General features: G+C 40.0%; 2 protein-coding genes across 8 annotated transcripts in view; one reads left to right on the top strand and one right to left on the bottom strand.

Annotated features, from left to right (window-relative positions):
* The window catches only part of ankrd13b (ankyrin repeat domain 13B), a 47,539-nt gene extending 46,626 nt beyond the window's left edge, over positions 1–913 (bottom strand). The window contains exon 1 of the mRNA XM_079354693.1: positions 473–913. Within this exon, the coding sequence (XP_079210819.1) occupies positions 473–580 (108 nt within the window). The 5' untranslated portion in view covers positions 581–913. The remainder of the gene's footprint in view (positions 1–472) is intronic.
* A 730-nt stretch (positions 914–1,643) lies between these two features.
* Positions 1,644–23,913, top strand: part of git1 (G protein-coupled receptor kinase interacting ArfGAP 1) — a 29,190-nt gene continuing 6,920 nt past the window's right edge. For 2 of the 7 annotated variants that reach the window (XM_079354692.1, XM_079354687.1), the window contains exons 1-14: positions 1,645–1,745; positions 6,103–6,236; positions 8,909–9,021; positions 11,036–11,141; positions 12,028–12,114; positions 12,207–12,337; positions 12,663–12,757; positions 13,061–13,103; positions 16,915–16,941; positions 17,437–17,485; positions 17,908–17,980; positions 19,356–19,453; positions 19,885–19,996; positions 22,290–22,414. In XM_079354692.1, coding sequence (XP_079210818.1) covers positions 1,664–1,745; positions 6,103–6,236; positions 8,909–9,021; positions 11,036–11,141; positions 12,028–12,114; positions 12,207–12,337; positions 12,663–12,757; positions 13,061–13,103; positions 16,915–16,941; positions 17,437–17,485; positions 17,908–17,980; positions 19,356–19,453; positions 19,885–19,996; positions 22,290–22,414 — 1,275 coding nt within the window. In that variant the 5' untranslated portion in view covers positions 1,645–1,663. The other 5 variants (XM_079354690.1, XM_079354689.1, XM_079354686.1 and 2 more) reach the window with 4 other exon arrangements.

Raw genomic sequence — 23,913 nt, 5'->3', positions numbered from 1 at the left:
AAACACGCATCCAGACACAACCACTTTACCCCACTCTTTCGGTGGAAGTAGCCTATAGGGTCAGCCATTACAGCGTTTGCACTTGAATCTTTTTTTATGAACTCCAGTTACAACTTCCAATACACATTATACTAGAAAGATGAATGTCTTAAGCCCAAACATAGTAAACACATTTCATTTTGTGATTGGAAATAAATGTCTCAAAGAAAATACAGTAATTTCAAATCTGATTATAGGCCTATTTAGTCGTCCAGTGTCACCATACCCCCACCCCTTTCAACCCACCAACAACACTATCGTCCAAATAGCACAAATACAAACAAACGGAGCCATATTGACTATATGTTCATTAACGAGGTGCTCCATGATAACACTACAATGTAATCATATAGTCGTACCGTGTCAACGAGTGTTTAGCCACAGGCCTATGTCTGTAAGCAGAGATGTATTTCATCGCTCTCCACAGTCTCACCTGCTCGTTCGTTGCCAGCTCTTTCTCCAGGTGTCGGTGTTTGTTGTGCCACACCAAATAGTGGACAGGGTAACGACTCTTTTCTGGAGTTGTCTTAGCAGAAATCATCCTCGGATCATAATTCAACTCCTGCGCTTTCGAGTATGGATTCTAAATATACTTGGTTGGTTCTGAATTTACGCTATATAATCAAACCTATCATTATCATCGGAGTGATGCCCAAAGGCGTATCGATGCAGCTTGCGGCGGCGAATGCTGTTCGTTTTGTCAAGAATAAAAAGCACACATCCGTGAAAATCAGTGATAATGATAAATACCACGCTTGATTCTCTTAAGACTGGGCTACACCTTTTTTTAACCATCCGCTTCTCCACCCCTCTCTCCCTCTCTCTTTCGCTCTCCTACCTACTCTGGTACTTCTTCCTTCTAACCTACTATTGGGCGACGAAAAAGATGCGTTAACAAGCAGCTATGAAATATGCGCACAAGGCAGCCAATCCGGGATGTTGTGATAAAATATTTTGTTTTGAAGAACTACAAGTATTAAAACACATTTCTTTCAAATAAATAATACAATCTGTCTATTTATAGTTTATTAGTTCTAGACATAGGCTCTATACGCATGTAAGAAACGAAGAAATAAAAAGAAAATATTCATAGTCAAATGCATAAATGAATATAAACCAAATCTTTTATTATTCTTTACTTCTTCAATGTGTGATCCCATATTGTGATTACATTTGAAGCATTACTTTCTTGTGACACCGGCCTATATAAATATGTAGGCTATAGCCTAGGATTAGGCTTGGTGATCCAAGCCACATTTTGATGGATTTTTTTAACCATCTTGCCGATCTTTCTAGGAAGTTATTCTTCTTGAGAAATGTTATTTAGCTATATGACAGTAGCCTTATAGGCTATTTATAAAACGATTATCTCTACATTTTTGGCAATGGGATAATAGGCTAATGGAAATATCAAATTATTAAGAAAGCCTGTTGAAAGTTAGAAATATTTATCTAAGCATAATAAATGGAAATAATTTGAATAAAGTAGGCTAATTACAAGGTAGAGATAGGCCTACATTAAAATCGTGTTCTTCTCTGGCAACGTTTTTTTGTTTGTTTGTTTTTTTAAATTGATCTACAAATTCCGGGGAATACTGCAATTCTACTTTGCTCTGTTCACTTCATGACTGTATCTTGCTTCGTTACCCCTCCCTGCACCTCCATAGGGCTGCATGGCTGTTGGGTGTGTGTGCGGAAACTGACAGGTAGGCTGCTGCTGTCCCTACGCGAGCTATAGGCAATGCGGCGAACGGATTTAGTAAATATTATATGAGGTTCGTGCTTAAAAACGAGATGTCTTATTAGTTGGGCTCTAAATAACTTCCCTGGTGAATGCTGGCCAAGAGGCAGCAGGAAGAAAACTGTAAATACAACTGCCAGCTTGCCGGGAAAGACGACCACACCAACCGGCTTCCGGGGATTCAGGGGCCGCATCGATTGACGGCAGTCGTCGGTCCGTAACTAGGGGGGATAGTGGCGAACCACATCATCGCCAGTTATCAACCTCTATATTTCAGCGGCTTTCGAGATGTCAAGAAAGCTTCAAAGGACAGAAGTATGTGCTGACTGCAGTGCGCCAGGTAGGGAAGATGATAAAATCCTAAATAGACCCTTGTAGTTGAACAATATGTCGTGAGTGCGACATGGTGGTACAACGGGGCGAGGATGCAGCCGCTGTCAGCGGGGTCCTGAAAGCAGTAAACCGACCAGGGCTTCCCACCGTCGCTAAGGCCCCAAATAATCTGTGTAAAATAGGCGTAAACAACCAAGAAATGCGATTGGCTATGATAATCCACCCCAAATGTTCTCTATTAAGCATATTTGTATGAAAATGTACGTGGTAAATAACATACGACGATGTTGGTGCCCTGAAATATCAGGCTTATTGAACTTTCTTGGAGAGACGTTTGTTTTGATTTTGTGACTGGGACTCGCCTCTTCTTAGCTCGTTAGCTTAGCCTTGCTAATGTTCATGCGTTTTTTTTCGCTCAGTTCACCTGGCTGAGACAACATATATCGTCAATCAACGCCCACATTATATTTCAATAATACTGTGGTGCAATTTGCTAATGTCTGTGGCGTTTTAAGATTGTATATATGGCTAATGTTGCTATCTTAGCGAGAACTTTAGCAGGTCTAGCTAACTTTGGTTAACCAGCAAGTAGCAAGTATTGTTACAACAACTCAGCTAACGCTAACTACCAGCCACAGGAGCTTTCCTACTTTATATGATATGTCCAGTATTTTGTGAAGTATATCGCTCATTTATCTCGCTGTCTTTACCAGTTCCGATTTTTACTATGTTTTGACACTGCTTATTTGTTAAACAGCCAGACTTAAAGTAGCTCTTTTGAATCTAAGTCGACAGTATTCTGACAGTGATATTTATTTATTTATCTATTTTTGCCTGGCATAAGTGTCAAATCGAATGAAACGACATAATGTTTCATCTTTTTTTATTCTCAACTGTGTTTGTATTACTTGAGCATTTACATCCTCGCATGGTCTCATGTATACTATGTCTACTCATTTGAATGTTGTGATTTTTAGTTTGCATCTCTTCACGGACACCTGCATGGGAACTATTGCTATACTCAAAGATAGTCCCTTTGGCAGGATGCAATAAGCTTTAGGTGTCTCCTGCTAAGTGTTGAAAACCATGCTGGCTATACTTTACTGTTGCATGAACTGGACCTACACATGATGAAATTTACCCCTGTATGAAAATGTGTATATGTGAAAAGTGTTTCCCAAGTACAATGAAACAGCAGATAATTTTTAACACAGCTTTTTTAAAACATCGTAGTTTTATTTTAGATGCTTACATTATTGTACTTTGCACATGGAAACACAATTATTTCACACACAAAAAAACTTCTAGGGTCAAAATGTTTATCCCTCTTAAGAACTGATCTTTTTATTGAGCCATAGCACAAACCACTGTTCTTTATTGATGTGCTTTAACTTTGTAATGCTCAAAGTGTAACATCAAGTTAAAATTGAGGATTGTTTCTCAATTTACACAGTATAAAAACATCAGGAAGGGTTAAGCTGTCACTTGCGAAAGCACCATGCTAAAAACAACAGAAATCAGTTTAAATTCAAGAAAAACAATTGTTGATGCTTGCAAAGCAGGAGAAGGATATACACAGTTATCACAGTGTTTCCAAGTATGAAGAACTGGAGTGAGAAGTATCATCAAGACATTCACAGAGTCCACACAGGACAGAACAAGCTTGGCAGAGGTCGGGAGCAAAAGATTTCAAAGAGTCTGGAAACAAAACTAGTGAGAGATGTGTCTAAAGACCTAAGAACAACTGCCAATTTATCAGTGAATGACTTAGCCAAGTTGGGAATTGTAGTTTCAAATAAGACTATCACTAGAGCTCTGCACAAGAATGGACTGTGAGGTTGAAGACCAAGAACAACTCCACTTCTGCAAAAGAGACACCTTCAAGCCAGAATGAAGTATGCTAAGGACAACCTGGAGAAAGATTATGCTTACTGGAAGCATGTCCTTTGGACAGATGAGATAAAAAAATGGAGCCCTTTGGCCATAGAGACAGTGCAATACGATGCAATGAATGTAAACAGTAATACTGAAAACTGAAACACCACTGTAACTTTGGCTTGGTTTTTTTTATTACTGGGTTGGGGTTGTAGCAGCATTGTTCTACATCAAAGTAGAACAATAATTTAGTTGCCTGCAATTGTTTAACATTCTTGTCATTAAAATGATTAGCATTTATTGGACAAAATAATCAGCCAACAACCACCCAATTGCCATAACCTGGCTTGTGGGTAGCAAAAGATGAGAGAAGTCAGAATTTTACCAAAGAAAATGAATGTTTTTCCAAACTAGTAAGAAAAAAAAAATCAGCAGCAGTGGTCATATTTCAGCAGTGGTGCTTCATAGGGGAAACGCTGCAAGTCAACATAACAATGAATTAGGCCAACTCAATTTCATTCAGCAGATTAAGCCAATTTGCTGCTGCCAATAGATTTAGTTCTACATGCTGGTAGACTTGCAGCATGTCAGTTTGTCTGGCATAGAATAAGGTCTTATATCTGCTTTTTGTAAAGGGTCTTCAGATGAAACATGGATTGGTGCAATGCAGATAAAGACTGATTCATTCGTTCATCTGATAATGAAAAACTTTATTTCTATGAATGCCCTAAACCCAGACCGTTTTTATCCACACCTTAGAGTGACTAAAGCTAAAATAAAATGTGTCCGTGTTCATATGATTATATCTTTAAGTAAGTGTGTGTATGATTCAACATTGCACCTGCATTAATTGTGAGCTTCTCATCATCTCAGGTGAGGGCATAAACATAATAGTCTACAGACTGAAATAGTTATGTTGCAAGAAGACCAGTATTTGTCTAAGCTGTCCCCAGCCCCAAATGTGTACTTGACATTGTCGAAAGAATATGAGGTTCACTTGTCAACGGTAAAAGGGAGTAATTTCCCAGAACTTTTGTCATCCTTATCTCTTAGACTAAAAGATATACACCCGTTTGTTACAGACACCGTAAACCACTGTTTAAAAAAAACCACAAAAAAAACTACTAGATCTTTTGTTGCAGCTAGTGAGGCACTACTGGTCATATACAAAACTTCTTGTGTGTTGTAAAAAAAAAAAAAAACAAGATGGGAAATCAAGCAAGTCTATTTCTGTAGCCCACATTCATAACAAAGACCATTTTAAAAAAGAGCAGAAAACCTGTTTTTATTTGATAAAGACATTATTCCACCATAAGCGCAACACTGAGCAAAGATACAAGGCATTTTAGCAGATGATAAAATATTATGAAGCATAATAATGAACAAAACCAATAAATAGCAAGTCTAAGATCTTTTACATTTTAAGTATTTCTTATTAAAACAGAAAATGGTAAATGTAATGTAATGTAAATGAAAATAGCAAGTGTCCAAGTCAAGAACCAAACCCTCTGGGACTCTATATGGTACTGATTGAATTTTCTGTTTGAACACAGAAGGACCTCTCAGTGAGGTAATCATGAATTGACCACAGTAAGCTGCTAAAACAATATTTTTTATTTCACTCATCTTTATCACTATTTTATTGCTTTTATTTATCTTTGAATTTCTATCTTACCTTTTTTAACTATTTATATGTTCTCATTGTTTATTCTTTAACATATTTGTAATTCTTTGCCTATTATTTTAATTAATTTATTCCTATTGGTGTGCTTCTAAATCCACGTTTATTTCCACTATGTTTTGTCAGTGTTTTTTCTTGTTTTTCAGACGCTGTAAAGCACGTTGAATTGCATTTTGATTTGTATGAAAGGTGCTATATATTTAAAAGTGTGTTTACGCCTCTGGAGAATGGAACTCTAATGTCGGCCCTTCATTTTGTACTTTGTGAATTTAGGGGTTTTTAGTCTACACAGGTCTTAAGTCATTTCTGCAGCCTTCTGACCTAAAGTTAATGTTGTGGTAAACAAATTAAGATTTGTTAGAATGCTAAAAAAATATTTCAAACCCATCTGCTTGCAAACTCATAAAACCATCCATGTATGTTTGTCTGACAGATCCTGGCTGGACCAGTATCAACCGAGGGGTCCTGATCTGTGATGAATGCTGTTCTGTCCATCGCAGCTTAGGCCGGCACATCTCCATAGTAAAGCATCTGAGGCACAGTGGATGGCCTCCTGCACTCCTGCAGGTGAGTAACATACAAGGAGTGAGAAAAGGCATAAAAGGGGCTAAATAAAACTTTTCTGTGGCCATAAAATATTGCAACTCAAGGGTATTTCCTGGCTCAAAATGAGGTTGAGGTGTTACCTGAGTGCACATGTGAAAACATGCCTACTAGCTCAAGCAAACACTTCCTCCACATATTTTTTTGAATTCCGATAATTGTATAATTGAAGTATGTACACCTTTCCCTTTAAAGCCTGTTTATATTTTTTTTATAATTGCCTGTTAAAAATCGAGACAATAGTAAAGTTAAGCCTAATTTATACTTCTGTGTCGCAGTCAACATGGACCCATACGCGCACCTCCCAAAAATCCTGACTACAGGCCTTTTTCGAACCAACCCCTACACACTCGGGCTCCATGACGCAGTACACTCTGTCAGAAGTCACACTTGCAGTTGAATGAAGTCCCCTTCATCTAGGTGTAGGCTAGAAATAAAGCGGCAGGCTTTGGGACAAACCTTACTCTCTCAAGCAGAGATGGTTTATTATTAATGTAGCTAATGCATTCTGCAAAATTCTTTAAGTAGATTATTTTTCTCCAGTAAATTCTATTAGTGTAGACTTATAGCAAAACGATCAGATGGAGCCCACATTCTTTATTGTAATTTATAATTTAATGTTTAGTTAATTCATTGTAACTTCAAAGAACAGGTTGTCTTAAATGAGCGATTACATGGAACTTACATTTGTATAGGCACTTTTGCCGTGATGACTGGACGCAATAGGCGTGATCATCAAGTAGGCATTGGAGTAGACTCGCTGATGGAGGGTTTTATGGCCCACTACCACTCCCCGCTAATAGGTTTGGGACGGACTTAATATAGCGGGCCCTTCGCTTGGACGCGCAAACGGAGGGCTAGTGGGTAGGGTGTAGTGGATGGTTTGAAAAAGACCCCATGCATTGTGTTGACGCGAACCGCAAGGAAATATACACATTTACAGTGTTTAGTCTCTTTACCTGACAACACGTGAAATATTTCATTTTGAATTGTCTATTATTTATTATTGTTATTATTATACAGTTTTGACTTAGCCTAGCCTGTATTTCGACAATGAACTCTGTATTTTATAAACACAGATATTTATGTGTCAGGAATACTGAAAATGATTAATGATGTTGTAAATGATGAAACTTTCTGAAGATAAATAAGTGTGATTGTAAAACGTGACATCAAACTGTCATCCTCATCATCATCAGACATTCAAACAGTCTGAGGGATGATGAACAGAACATGAAGGATGTTTTGATTTAATAAAAGTTATAGAGCTTCATATTTTGTTTTTAATCTTCATGTCAGAGTCTTTTTAATCCCAGCTCATCACAGACCGACTCTTTACAAACTCACTGAGTTTTTTTATAATCTGTTTAAATGTCCGACGCTCCGTGTAGTGTCTCATTAATGTCCGTCTTTTCTCCAGTATTAAACTCTGCTCATGTTGAGAAGTTTCACTGAAGTCTGATCCGCGGCAGCGTCCAATCAATGAGTGATATACAAGAAGGGGGCGTGTCTGTCAGTAAAAAGACTTCAGTGAAGTCAGCTCTCGTGTCTCCTCGGTCATCGCTCCTCAGATCAGCCTCCTCTCTCCTCGATCCTCTCTCCTCCTTTCACTATAAGAGCTTTGGTACGATCCTCAACATGGCGGCTCTGGAACTACTTCCGGGTCGGCCGAGGGCCGAGGAGACTGCAAATAAGAGAAACGGAACGTACCCTATGAATGCTCAACGACGGCATTGGGTCTACGCCGAGTAGTATGAACGAGGCTTTGGGGGTTATTGTTATTATTGTTATTGTTATATTTGGTTATTAACCAAATCCTGGCTATATAAGTATGAACACTTACTTGTCTGTTTCTTTCTTAACTTTTGTGACTAATGTTATTTCAGACAAAAACATTTTTCTAGTTAATTAAATATAAAGGTCCTTCTGTAACACATGGGATGCAACACAGAAGCAAGTCACACTCTGTAATTAAGTCATGAAGGGGACTGAAATTCAGATAAATGAGTGTTTAACGCGTTACAATGCTATAGTGAGAGACATTGATAAACTGCAGTTTGGAGCCCCAAACAACCAATGATAACGATCCATCCACGTGTTGAAGGTCCACTTGGATATCTGTTTGACATTGCAGTTGTGGAACAAATTATTGGTAAGGAGTAGGGACAAACCATCAGCAGCTGGATGTGAGAGGGGGAATACCCAGCTCCTCACTTAGCAAAAAACACAGATGATCTGGGCAGAAAAGGTTTGTCTTTTACTTCTCCTGTCACTTTTCTTCTTTTTTGGCAAAACATTATCAAGTGCTACTGTCATTGGGAATCAGCGTTATTTATAAAAAACAACGGTAAGACTTTGATTATGGCCTGAGGCTTTAAGATTATGATGGAGGCAGCTACCTCATATTTTCAGAAAATACCCTGCTATTTAAAGGTGAGTAACAGTACAGCTATCTGCTTTTGTTTCAGAGATTATTCGCATTGTTCTTGTATTCTCTTTTTCACTATGCACATTGTTAGACTTTCCTGTTTATACTAAAAGCATCCAAACAGAATATTTCCCAAGAATAATGTTGTTTTGGTGATCATGCAAGAGAGTGAACCTTAATGAGTCAATGTTTTGTGTGTGTGTTTCAGATGGTTCAGACTTTAGCCAGTAATGGGGCTAACTCCATATGGGAACACAGTCTCCTGGACCCTGCTCAGGTGCAAAGTGGGCGCAGGAAACCCAACCCCCAGGACAAAGTCCAGTATGTGTATTTTCTTTAGGCCCAAAATAATAAGCCATCACCCTGTGCTGGGGGGTTATGTCTCTGCAGCACAGGGATGTTGTTTAACGTTTCTGAATGTTATTGAGTTGTTTTGTAGTGAAAATCATTTGCACCAGGATCCTGCTTAATGCCCTCTGAACAATATTGTCTTAGATTACCTCCTCCAGTAAAACATGGTGTTCTTTTCTGACTGGGTGTTTGTATCTCGAAAAAGGGGAAGGATTTTATAGACGGGGGTCTTGTGATGGGCATTGCCGTTCTTTATCCGGATTATTTAGCTCTGCTCAGTAACAAGAGTTGGCTCTTTCTGGTCTCTAACAGCTCTTCATTAGTTACCATTTTGGCTTTTTATAATCAGCCAAATTTAGCAATGTTTTGACATGATTGGCAGGTGTGCTTGCATTTTTCTGAAATTATTCATAAAACAGACCTGCCAACATGTACGCATTTTGCGTAGCATGCACACAATTTGACATCAAAATACGCGGGTACAATTTGCGTCTCTCAACTACGCTGCGGGGAAATGTCTACGATCATTCTGAGTTCATTACTAACATAGACTGTATACGTAACTGCAGCAGTGCAGCGAGGGTTTTCAACCAATCAGAGAAAGAGAACCAAAAGCGTAACAGACTGAGCCATTCGGCATGCTGCCACACAGACATGTCTCCCCCTCCCCTTTTGCTCCTCCGCAAAAAACGAAACTTAAGAGTTAGTCCGTAGAAAGAACTCCATCCCGGTAATATGCAACTGTTTGTTAGATTTTTTTCAAACTCGCAGGGCTTGAGAAACAGTTATCTGCACAGATGAGGTTTGCACTTTGGTGGACAGCACAACAAACTCTTTGAACAAGAGACGTTAACGTCAGAGAGTCCGACGTTATGTAACTGAGAGCCGTGAGGTCCAGACTGCGGCTTTATATATTTTCCTGCACAGACAGCAGCTTACATTAACTCATTTCCATTGGCTACATTGTTTTCTTTGCAAGCCACTTGAAGTGTTTTCAGTTAGCTGCTCCTCTCGTTCAGTGTGCAGCAGGCAGGTGAGAGTCAGTAACCATGGAGGCTTACTCATTTAAACCATGGGTGAGGTGGGTCTGGATTAAGCTTTTCAAAAGATATTGCGTGGTTTGGCGGGGGCAGGTCAAGCACACATTTTTAAAAGAGCAGTAGGCTTATTGCCAATTAAAATAAATCCATTTGTGATTCCTGTTGTTCATTCTATTATATCAGACAAAATTGCCCAGCTCTAAATAGCCAACGAGAGAGGGCTAAGTTATACCAATTAATGTAGCACATTACCCATCAACTACATAGATGGTACTCCTAAAATTGTGCCAGGGTTGGCAGGTCTGATAGAAATGAAGCCAGTTGTTTTTTCTGACAACAGTGCAGCAGCCAGTATGTCTTCCTTATAAGTTTAGATTCCCTTGTGGAAGGGTTTGTTTGTTTTGATCTGAAGTCGGCGATATCGACCCTCTGTTATTTTATAGCAGGACCACCAATAATAGAACTCGAAATAAAGCAAGCTTTTGAGCCTCTCCTCGTCTTCTTCCAACCCTTGGAAAAGCCAAGTGCAAGACAGAGGTTGATCATAATTGTGTTTTACAATCAGAGTGGATATGCATTGTGACCTCGCGAATCAAATGCTCCACTTAGTGTTTTAAAACAGTGGCCTTCAAATGGATTGGAAATTGTTTTTTGTTGATTATTTGATGAGCACTTTTTTTGCTGCTTCAAGACTGCATTGATACACCAATACACCGAAAAAACAGCAACACGTCCACGGGAACATATGAAAAATATGAAAATAGCAGATGTGTCAGACAATGGCAGTTGCATTTGCACAGTGCTCCATGAAGGAGATGGGGATTCTTTCCTTCTTGGTGTTCAGATCATGACATAACTGCCTGCATAAGTAACATGGACAGTTGTGACAAATGTGCATTATTTTAGTAGTTTTAGTTAATCATCTTATCTCTCCAACTTTGCAGTCCAACCAAGTCGGAGTTCATCAGAGCTAAATACCAGATGTTGGCGTTTGTGCACAAGCTGCCCTGCCGTGAAGATGATGGTGTAACTACCAGGGACCTCAGTAAGGTGAGGGTTTTTGACAGCCATGGGTTGAACATTTATCAATAAAGAAATGCAGAGATAGATAAATAGGTATGCCAGTGTTTCCCACACATAGAAAACTCAAGCCCAGATATATTTGATGACCGTTTTTTTCTTTAGTTTATCCGTATATGCATTCAGAGAGGAGAGGTGCAAGTTTGTGAACATTCAAACATGCAGAGACATTCAAAGTGCGTTAGTCTGGGTCTCAGCTCCACGTTCAATTTTAGAATAGACTCATGAACAGAAGAGTGTTTCAGTTTAACCTTATAGACAGGCCACCCTGTATTATGTATGGTTTTATGGTGACAGTTCATATTCTGTGTTTAGAGTGTGGTCAGGATTAGACGCAAGACTGTTAGCCAGTCTTAACATGCTTTCATCATAGGCCGATTCAGAGTCCTTGCATTGGTTGGCCTACAGTCGTTGAGCCGATGTTTAATGTTGGAGCACTTTAGACTTCAGAGTAGTGGTCAGACACACATACCATGAGTTCTTACAATACTGCAGGACGCTCAGATTCACAGAAGTACAGAACAAAACTAGAATCTTTCAACTCGCCGGGGAAATAAATTGTTTTGTCTTTTTAGAAATGTGTATTTAATAGTAATATAAATACTAAGTATTTTTGATTCTGATAACACGTAGACCTCTTAAAAAAAAAAATGTACATCTGAATTAAAAAGAAACTTAATTGCACAAAAAACCGACCCATACTTACCTGTAAAATCACTTTGTAGTAACAGAGTAGATTTGTTGTAATGGTCATTGAGCTGAGTCTGTTTGTTACTTTCTATACATGATGTTGAAGCTCTCTAAATTGACACTGCTTCTCTTTTCTTTTAACCTTTCATCTTTGATTCTTTATCAGCAACTTCACTCCAGTGTGCGGACAGGGAGTTTAGAGACGTGCCTTCGGCTCTTATCCCTCGGTGCTCAAGCCAACTTCTTCCACCCGGTGTGAAAAGCTGTACTTTACCAATACCTCCAGAAATGAATCAGGTGCTCTCTTTAGACCTGACCTAATTATCTGTGTATCTAACCATCCAGGAAAAGGGCACTACACCTCTCCATGTGGCAGCGAAGGCAGGCCAGATCCTGCAAGCCGAGCTGCTAGTAGTGTATGGCGCAGATCCTGGAGCACCTGACATTAATGGACGCACACCTATGGACTATGCAAGGTACAAGACTACAGAACTTTGACTTTGAATTTTGACTTTTTATTTTATTGTCCCCGAGGGGAAATTCTTTTTCACCAGTACAGTTTTAAGGGCTGCACACCAACAAGGGAGAACACAGGCAATAGACACAGGAACACAGGAACATACATGTGGGACAACAGGACATACAGTGCATATGGTTATGGGGGGACCGGGGATTGGGACTGAGGTGGGTTTTTATTGAGGGCTGAAATGACTGAAGCAAACATCTTGCTTTAAAAAAAAATCTAATCTTCATTAAAAATGCTGTTGAAGTTTAACAGTTTTTCTTTGTTTCTGTGTTTAGGCAGGCGGGCCATATAGAACTAGCAGAAAGGCTTGTAGAGTGCCAGTATGAACTGACGGACAGACTTGCATTCTACCTTTGTGGACGCCGACCAGGTAACCTGCTGCATTAGTTTCTGTGCGAGTTGAATACCCAAAAGCAAGGTAGAGTGTTTCCCACATGTAGACTATACTCTGGTGGGCCGCCCAGGTATATTTATGGCCAGCCAAGTTTAACTGCAGACAGTTTGTAAATAAGAGAATAGAAAAAAAGTACGACACCCCTCCAGCTACCCTTGTGTGTGACCTCTATTGCCTTAGGTACAGCATCATTATTTGGGAAGCATTGTGGTCGTTTTTTAAATGTGGTAGCTTTTATCCAGTTATAAAATGTGTTTTTCTTTCGTTTCTTCTCCCCAGATCACAAAAATGGCCATTATATCATTCCTCAAATGGCAGACAGGTATGAAACATGACATATTATTTATGCTAAAATCGGTTTGGCTGGCTTGCATGGCATTATTTGATTGTATGAAGTATCTGTGTTGGTATGCTATGGTGAGTCAACCTACCCAACTGGCTGTATTTTATTCAACTGTCTGTACCTGGCATGAATGAATTAACCAAGGATGTGTTTTTTACATATTTTTTCAAAATTCCTGATTTCGCCATCTGAAAAGTTGAACAACAAGAAATTAATTATATTATTATTCTGTAATTATGTATTATTATTCATGACGATGTTGGCTGTATTTTTGCTCAAAGTTCTCCTATTTATTTTGAAGTCATCAGTGAGCTATCCTTGCTCATTTTCTGTGCTTCAAACGTTCTCTGAAAGTAATGTTAGAAGCTTTTTTTGGCAGACAGCTGATCTCACAGTTTTTTACAGTTTGATAGGTTTCGTATTTCAATGTTTTAGTTGTTTAGTTCGGCTGTTAGTTGAACCTCGGATTCAAGAGGAACAATGCGGTTTTCGTCCTGGCCGTGGAACACTGGACCAGCTCTACACTCTCCAGCGGGTGCTCGAGGGTTCATGGGAGTTTGCCCAACCAGTCCACATGTGCTTTGTGGATTTGGAGAAGGCATTCGACCGTGTCCCTCGCGGCGCCCTGTGGGGGGTGCTCCGTGAGTATGGGGTTCGGGGCCCTTTGCTAAGGGCGGTCCGGTCCTTGTACGACCGGAGCAGGAGTATGGTTCGCATTGCCGGCAGTAAGTCGGACCTGTTCCCGGTGGCCTCCGGCAGGGCTGCCCTTTGTCACCGGTTCTGTTCATCACTTTTATGGACAGAATTTCTAGGTGCAGCCAGGGGCCAGAGGGGGTCCGGTTCGGGGACCACAGGATCTCGTCTCTGCTTTTTGCAGATGATGTAGTCTTGTTGGCTCCATCGAGCCCGGACCTTCAGCGCGCACTGGGTCGGTTCACTACCGAGTGTGAGGCGGCTGGGATGAGGATCTGCACCTCTAAATCTGAGGCCATGGTTCTCGACCGGAAAAAGGTGGTTTGCCCTCATCGGGTCGGTGGGGAGTCCTTGCCCCAGGTGGAGGAGTTTAAGTATCTCGGGGTCTTGTTCACGAGTGGGGGGAAGATGGAGCGTGAGATCGACAGACGGATCGGTGCGGCATCTGCAGTCATGCGGTCGCTGTATCGGTCCGTCGTGGTGAAGAAGGAGCTAAGCCGAAAGGCGAAGCTCTCGATTTACCGTCCGATCTTCGTTCCTAAACTCACCTGTGGTCATGAGCTTTGGGTCATGACCGAAAGAACGAGATCTCGGATACAAGCGGCCGAAATGGGCTTCCTCCGTAGGGTGGCTGGGCGCACCCTTAGAGATAGGGTGAGGAGCTCGGAGTAGAGCCGTTACTCCTTCACATCGAGAGGAGTCAGTTGAGGTGGTTCGGGCATCTGGTCCGGATGCCCCCTGGACGCCTCCCTAGGGAGGTGTTCCGGACATGTCCCTCTGGGAGGAGGCCTCGGGGTAGACCCAGGACACACTGGAGAGACTATGTCTCTCGGCTGGCTTGGGAACGCCTCGGGGCCAGCTCTTCCTACCGGAAGAGCTGGAGGAGGTGTCTGGGGTGAAGGAAGTCTGGGTGTCTCTGCTTAGACTGCTGCCCCCGTGACCCGGCCCCGGATAAGCGGCAGAAAATGGATGGATGGATGGATGTTTTCAGCTGCTAGCTGTGATGTTGCCCAGACAAGCACTTTAGTTGTCATTACGTATTAAAAAAAAAAAAAAATGCGATGTATAACCAGAACATAACTTGATTGAATTTATTTTATGAATAAATGTACATAATTGAAGCTGATGCAAAAGTACACAAGCTACATCTAAAAACTAATGAAACAAGGAGGCTGAACACGTAAATATACTTAAGAAAGTTACTTTGAGAAGCCATCAATTTGTGCATAAGAACCAAATCATTAAAATTCAGTTTTAAACTGGATAGAGAACCCTTTCATACTAATGCAGTTCACTATTCTGACCAGAGGGTGGCACCATCATGAGCAAATATAAGCCTCTTAAGAATCATGCATCATTGGCAGAGGTATCTCTATTAATGATTGCTTTTTATGGTAACTTGTGGTGTAAGCTTCACAGTTACCCAGATACTTTTGTCTGCTTGATTTATCAAACTTCAACTGCAGGTTTTGATCTGTGAGGTGCAAAAGTGCACTGTCAGGTTTTGGCAAATCAGGTTCCATATTAATTTGCTCACCAAGATTTAAGGCGAGATAATTAAGCTGCTTTAGAAAAAATCAGAATCTTCAATGTAAAGTTTAGGTATCATCTGCATCAACATCTGCTTGTGTTGTGTTCTTCACCATATTAGTTTGCCGTCAGTTGAAGTTTAAATTTGCCTGTGCTTGCTCTACTACCTTCAGTTCAAATAATTTCAGAACCTTTATCCTGAAAAGGCAACTCAACTCGCAGCCTTCCAACTTCCTGTACATCAATAAAAAAATAAAAAAAAGGTCTGACACCTCCATTCACAGCAGTATATAGACTATCACATTCTCATGACAATGACAACAGAAGGGAAACCAAATCATAAAAAAATTAATAAGTAAGTAGAACTGCTTTACAGTTTACTCAAGTCTACAAAAACTACCAATAGATCAATTACAGCTGTCAGCATTCAAAAGGCTGATAGCCAGAGGACTAAAGGTTTAAGAGCATCTGTTTGTTCTCCTCAGAAGGTCAAGATGGATGCCATCTAGAGGGCATTAAAGAAAAGTCAGATAGCAGAATATGGTGAGGTTTATTTATTATCCATTTGGCTTTCTGCAGCTTTAGTTTCCAGGTGGACTCCAATAATCTTGGATACTTTACAATCTATTTAAGATTGTTCTTGTACTGTACTTAACTGACAACCTCGTAAACTTACTGTTAAAACAATAATAAAGCTACTTAAATTCCTTTAGAGACACTGATAAGCCTCTGTGTCCAGGGATTTCTTTAATGTCTCCATTTTTAACTGGATGCTTTGTTTCAGAAACTTCAGTTCAAAGTGTAGAGAGTTCCACAAACTTATGTGTCTACAACTTGAAAATCTTCTATTTGGATACTGCTGGTTTCTGATTGATAACAGTTCCTCCTGAAATCATCTGCGAGTTATTCAGTTTGAATCACATTGAAAGTCAAGGCAGTTGTCATCACACCATTGATACCAGTATTGCCTGCATGTAGTAAGATTCACTGCCTCCTCCTGGCACAGCTTCATTTTGTCAAGTTTGTTATCTGGCTTAAATTAATATGATAAAGTGTCAAATGTTAGTCAAACTATCTGAAATGTCTCCTGCTCAGCAGCAACCTCTGATATGACACCTTCTGATGCCTTTGCATTGTTAATTGCATAGCTTTTAGCATGTTTGCAGTACATGCAGAGGTGAAAAATCTCAATTTTAAATTGCAATAAATTGTTATTCTGCCATTAGCCAGAAGGACAGTTATTGCACCTGTGCTGAGTTGCAATCCAGAGACCTACAGAGGCTGAGGTGCAGAGGTGTATTTCACACTTGATCTGTAACTCAGATATATCTGTTACCAACTGGATTATTCAAGGTTTAAAAATCTGCTATACAGTATTTGCTTTATAGAGGGTCATAGTTGATCTGCTATCTGACTCCAGTTACATCTCTTGTGTTCTGGTGAATGGATACTCTTGAGAATGATAAAGAGCTGTTTTGATATGGCCTCTCTACCCCTCTTCTGTCCGTTCTTCTTTTTTCTCACTTATCTTCCTCTCTCTCCTGTTCGCTGCGCTTGGTGGAGACAGAGCTCGTCCTAAGTGCCCAACTCAGAGGTATCTTTTCCTTGCTACTTTGTTCTAGAATCTGTTCTATCATTTCAATCCCCCTGTGTCTGATTTTCATAGTCATGGATTTATCTGTTGTCCACCTCCTTTTATGGTTACACAGAAGATCATTAGGTCTTATTTTATTTTAATTTTCTGTGGTTAATTACATTTCAGATCATTCAGTCAAACCACTGGCCTAAAGTAGTTTTTTTCATATTTGTTGAATAAAACATTAAAGTCAAAACCATTTTGTAAGATTATATTACGCTCAATTGAAATATGTCCTTGTAATAACCAATAGATGCAGCCCTTTTCTATCTGACAACCAGTGCGTCTGCCCTGAGGATTTGCCCTCACACCCCTCTCTAGCCAAGCACCCATCTCACTTACTTTCCTCTCTTTCTTCTCTTCACTCCGCCTCTGCTCCCCAATCTCACTCGCCTTCTTTTTAGTCCCTTTTACATTGTGCGGGCTGACTAGCTGTTGTTCTGTGTTTTTTAGTCTTGACCTCTCAGAGTTGGCAAAAGCTGCCAAGAAGAAACTCCAAGCGGTGAGTTGTTATAAAATAGTGAGATTAAAAGCACACTTTATGTTACACTTGTATTACCTTACTGCAGACAATGGGAAGATGACAGTAAAAAGATAAGTGCTTTACAAAAAGCACTTATCTTTTTTTTTTCTTCTTTTTTTTGTGGCTAAAATACTCTTGGTATGCTGAAGGGACATCTGTTCAGCCAAAGTGATGGAATCCAGAAACTGATGCAAGAAGGGGCCTTTTAATGAATTCTTCAACCGACCATGAACCATAAATTTATAAAAAGTCTTAAATGTTTATCAATACAAATCTTAATATTCTACAGGGTGTTTATCTCTTCTTCTCCCTCTAGTGTTAATGACATGTTGTGCAGGCTTGTTCAATGTCGCCTCTTAATAGGTGCAGTCTATTAAAACAAGTTTTTGTGTTGTTGACAGCTGAACAATCGACTGTTTGAGGAGCTTGCAATGGATGTTTATGATGAGGTGGATCGCAGAGAAAATGATGCGGGTAAGCATGAAGTCCTCCTTCCTTACTCCTGTTCCTTTGTCGTCTTTCTGTGGTTTGTCTTTTTTTTCCTGAATCAAAACCTTTTCAGACATTAGTTTCATGAACTTTAAGAAGGAACATGCAAGATCAAAGAAAAGTAGATGTTTAAAGGAAAGGTATACTGCATTTGTAGTACAGGGTGAAGTCAAACCAGGTTTGTAGTTAACCAAAAATGTTCCATCTTTGACAGAATATCTGAAACAATGATGGTGAAATCTGATGGCTGTCCAGCATTTTTACCAATTGGAATACTGAGTGCTATCCACCACACAATTGAATAATTCTCCAACAGCTATTCCCTTAAATCTGTCACTTATCATGCAGGAAAAAAACACGTAAAAATGTGCAATAAAGTTTACAACGTCACAGATTTACACAGAAACATTTTTGTTTTAGCCTTACCAAAGAAGCCACATCAGTTTGGAACAGACTCCAGCTATCACTCCTATAACATTTTTAAGAAATACACACAAGACAAATATTCTGTGGTGTTTCATACACACACTGTTCATTTAACAGATATGAGTGTATCCCCTACTCATTTAGTGTTGTCAGAATTAGACTACAACACAGACAGAGGCGGTGTGTTTATGGACAATATATGTATGGTAAACACAGACATTGTAAGAGGAGAAAAGCTGAAACTCCTTTTGATTCAAAGTATCCATGCACAATAAAATATCATTACTTTACAACTATTTTCTGTGTGAAGGCTTGCAAAAACCTGAAATAAAAAAATAGTCTTACTATTTATACAGTGTGCTACTATGGAACCAACATGCTTTCTTTTCACTGACACTGAGGAGCTGTAGCAGCAGTGATGTGCAGGTCTTGTGTGGTCAGATTGATGGGGAGGGATTGAAACAAATCACTTATTAAATTTCTTTTGGTACAGGTATCGCACATTAGCTTGTAATTGCCAACTTTAGCCAGTGCTTTCTATTATAACAGACAGGGGTCTGAACAAGAGATGAGTTCTCATTGTTTGTTAAGAGACTAATTCAGTTATAAGCATAGCTTATCTTAATAGAAACATTTAAATGACGTTTTGATAACAAAATGACACAAAAGGAGAATGGTCATTCAGGAGAATGTCTAATGCAACCTCCACCTAGCAGGCATGTCATTTACCAAATATAAACATGGTCACAGACACGGACCATGTATTCGTGTTCACAGTCAGCCTCACACTTAAGGAGGCCCACGTGATATAGGTTTATTGTATACAGAGGTTAGCATTAGGATCTACCAAGTGGTTCTTTGTGTGCTTCTTTTTTTTGTCTATGCATGCGTGGATCGAACTTACACAAAGACTTTTTTTTTGCTTGTTTCTCAGTGTGGCTTACAACCCAGAACCACAGCACTCTGGTAACAGAACGCAGCGCAGTGCCCTTTCTACCAGTTAATCCTGAGTACTCAGCCACACGCAACCAGGTAAACATTAACAAACCTGTGGGGCCAATCATCACAGGTGGCTTGCATACATTAAGATTTGTGTTGTTGTTGTTTTTTTTATCTCAAGACAATAACAAGACTTAGACTTTTTGATTTTCGCCATACCCGTTCTTCCTGGAGGCGAATAAGAGAGAAAGCCTATATCCCTCAATGTTAAAAACTATGAGCAGACATTACACACAGATACTGTATGTACCCCACTGTGCCATATGTGCTTGTTACAATTTTTCTGACATTTAATGGCTTTTATTCAATGTATTTGTGCATGCTCTGATTTTAGGGTCTCCAGCAGAGTCAGACAGGCACTTGCTCTTGGCTGCAATGTGTCTTTAATCCGCAGAACATATTATGGGCATACCAAGTTGTGTGTATATATTAATGTAATTTCTTGCTTCTGACCTGTGTTTTAGGGCCGTCAGAAGCTGGCCCGTTTCAATGCTAGGGAGTTTGCCACACTCATCATCGACATCCTGAGTGATGCCAAAAGAAGACAACAGGGGAAAGGGCTCAGCAGCCCTACAGGTGAGAGACAAAGTATATAAACGCATGAATTTTATTCAAGTTTGAATAGATTGGGGATGTTTTTTTGACTGAGGCTTCTACCTCTAAAAGCAGGACTGCAATTGGAATTTTCCTGACTTGTTCAAACATGTACTGCAGAGCAAGACACTATCCAGTCAGGGCAGGACGTTTTGAAACGGCCTGCTTTTCTGTTGAAAAAAAAACAGACCTTCTCAGACTAGAATCTAAACTAAGAAGGAGGACATATTGGCTTTTGCATTGTTGTCAGAGCAGGTCTACAACAAATGTTTCCTTAATGTCTTAATGTTATAGTAAGGTCATTTTATGATTTTATTTAGAAGGTACCTTATATGCTCCACTCACAATAAGTTAGGGATACTGTTATTTACATGAGTGCTTTTCCTGTTTTGTCTGAATTTTAATGAAATGATTAATAGTCCCCTTTGATATTACTATTAATGCTATCCCCAAATAACCAAAATTGACAAAGTCAGTAGCGGGTGTTCCCATCATTTGCTGCAATGACAACTTGACAGCAACGTCTAATGCTCCTAACTAGCCTCATGATGTTGTTCTGATGCAATGTGGTCCACTCCTCTACAATTGCTACATGTAGTTCTGCCAGGTCATGTGGGGGTTGGGTACGAGCATCCAGTCGCTGCTTCAGCTGGTCCCAGACGTGCTCTATGGGGTTCAGATCAGGGGACATTGTTGTCCATACCATATGAAGCACTCTGACTTCCTGAAGTCGAGCTGTGACAATTCTGGCACAATGTGGTGGAGTATTATCCTCCATGAGCAGAAAGTTGGGGGTGTGCTGGCGGAATTGAGGGATGATGATGGGTTCTATGAGTTAAGAACATGCATCTGTCTTGCGCTAACTGGTGATGCCTGCCCAGAGTTTTGCACCTCCTCCACCAAAGCGAATCCTGGGGACCATGTTGACCTCGGTGTATCGCTCACCTTGCCTTCTTCAGCAACACTGACGAGCATCATTTCTGTGCAAGGTGACCCAACACTTAACAGTGAACAGAATGGTAGACCACTGCCGCATTGTCCAGGTCACATGGTCTTGTACCCACTGCAAACGGTCACAGCAGTACCAGTGGAGTCACCTGCAACAGTCATCTGCCATGATGCCTAAGCGGTGGAGTCGTTTGCAGAAACCCTCGTACCCTTCACTTCTCATAAACAGACCTGCAGCTGTGTGGCAGTAGCATCACGGTGTCTAAGTGCTTAGGTACTGGTCATCAGTACGGTCCATCACTCGTGGTGCTTCACTCCTGGATCTGTCACAAACACTGCCAGTAGTTCTGTGTGTTGCTGGAAGTCTGCTGATGACACTTTGAGACACACCATCATCTGACTGACTGCAACATCTGACTGCCTGCTACAGACCTGAAGGCGTGCTATGGCCAGGTGGCGCTGCTCATCCGTTAAGTGACGTTGTGTGTTCATGGCTGCTTAAATGATGAACTAGGAATGACTTACTGACAATATCAGCTTTTTATATCCCCATAATGAAATTAATGCCACATTGGAAAGGGTTGTGTTTTTGTATTTTCTGGTATTGGCCCCAATATGTTAGGCGCACTGTACACAGTTAAGACCATTACGTGGAAAACACTAAATCAGGTGCGTCTATCACCCTAATACAATTGCCTCCCTATCCCAAAAATCACTGAAGTGAAACAAACACCTCATGTATGAATCCCACTGAGGACCTGACAATATCCCTAACTTATTGTGAGTAGTGTATTTGTACTTTAGGTTGTACCTTTTGTCTTCATGGTGAACAGCATAATTCTTCTCCTACTGTGTAAATTCACTTTGAGTTTTGGAAGCCCACCACAGCAGAAGCTCTAAATAAACACACAGTCAGACATGGACTCACTCAGTGTTGTGCTCCATTGCTGGCTCTACTGATCCCATCTGGCCTCTGTAAGGGTGCTGTCACTACTTCCAAAGACATACATAGGGGGAACACTTTGTCCCCTCAGTGGTGGAGTTGGTCGTCTCTCAACCAGAAGGTTGGGGTTTCAATCGCAGCTCCTGAAGTCACATGTCCTTTCTTGGCGACGAAACTTTAAACCAAATTGATCCTGTTGCTGAGTCAGCTGTGTGGTATGAACAAGATTAGTTAATAGTGGTGGACACTTTACATAGCAGTTGTGCCAATAATGTGTTAATGTGATGTGACATACAGTGAGTAGACAGAATGCTAGAAAAGCGGCTATTCAGAGTCAAGTCCATTTACAGAGGTTTAATATTGAAGCACTTTGTCCTTTGCCAGACCCATTAGATCTGGGAATTGATGATGATCAGCATGACTACGACAGTGTAGCCTCTGATGAAGATACAGACAGTGAGCTGACCACCCAGAACAACAACAACACACAACGCAGCAACCGTGCAAAGGTATGGTAATTACTCACACACAATTTTAAATACAAAGGCACATCTTTAAATTCCTCTGAAAAAAAACTAAAAAACAACTCGTGCTGACATGGTAATAGTTTGAAATTGGTTTTCAACAATTCAGCTCTGTTTCTCAGAGCTGAATAATAATACTTTTTATTTACTTTTTTTTTTTTTTGCAAAATCCACCAACCTGCAAAGCTTGTCATGGTTTTCATTTTTGACTGCGTCTCAGCATGCGTTGCAGAGAGCGGCCGCTGTCAGAGCTGCCAAATATCTTACGAGTGACATCAACTGTTATTTTGGGTCTTGTTACAGTGGCATCATTCAGACAGAGAGCTGTGGCTGCATCTCAAGTCTCTTAAATTATGTGTGCTTGTTCTCCCGCCAAACCAGAAGTAGCTCCAGACCCGCCATGTTAATGGAGTATTCCAAACCCGTTAAAGCTGCTGGAAAAGAGAGGAATATTGAGAAAGCAGGGAAATCTGAGATGAGCGAGGATTTACAAGAGCCCTTCGCAGAATTGTGTTTACTGACGGGCATGCCTCCTTATTGGATATCACTCACTGATTGGACAATGCAGGGGACTTCAGTGAAACTTATCAATATCAGCAGAGAAAATATGGACCTTTAAACCAACACAACAGATAGGTAAAAGGACTATAAACATCCATCAGTTTCTAAAGAGTTGTTATGTAATGAGCTGGGTTTTAGAAAAAAATGTTTGACATCAGGATTGAGAATGAAATATTGAGCATAATTTAAATGAAATCTGTATAATGGGGTTTAACACTCTTCTTTTTTATTTGTTTTCTGATTCATCATCAGACAACAAGTCTGTTAATTTGTTAATCAAGAAGATCATTGTCATAGAAATATTCTCTTTTCATGGTTAGATATTTGCACTTTTTTCAAATCTGAGAGAGTTGTAGTCTGTCAGGAAGGAACACATTTACAGAAATCATCTTCTCAAAGTTTATATATGGCTGATCGCTAATTAGCATCAGGGTTTGATTATTGTTTTATGGTTTCAATATTTTCCGTAAATTTAAATTGTCTAAAAACCGATGGTTTATGACACACGATAAAGGTATTATGAAATTATGAAATACACAGTTTACATGATAATCAGAAAATACCAATTAAATAAATGCATCATTCAATATTGAAGTGTTTTGCGGTATAAATTGTCCCTGAGGTTTTAGGCAGAGCCTCGTTTGCATAGTATCCACTTGCTGGTTGTTTGTCATGTGCAGATCGGGTAACAGAGACAAAACACTGTTTTTGTGTGAATTTTACAAGAATTATTACAGCGCACGTTTGCAGACAAAATCAGCTGTTGAATTAGACAGACAGATTTGCCGTGATCAGCTCATTACAAACAGACTTTTCTTTAATTGGCGGAAAGGATGTTTCATATTTCTTAAAATTTAAAGAAAACTGTTTAGAAGAAGTTTTAATTTAAGGTACATTAGTGATAAACCCCTGAATATAGGCAT

Source organism: Symphodus melops (genome assembly GCF_947650265.1).
Source record: "Symphodus melops genome assembly, chromosome: 10".
Classification (NCBI taxonomy): Eukaryota; Metazoa; Chordata; class Actinopteri; order Labriformes; family Labridae; genus Symphodus; species Symphodus melops.
Note: the sequence above shows the minus strand (reverse complement) of the source record. Positions and strands in the feature narration are given on the sequence as shown.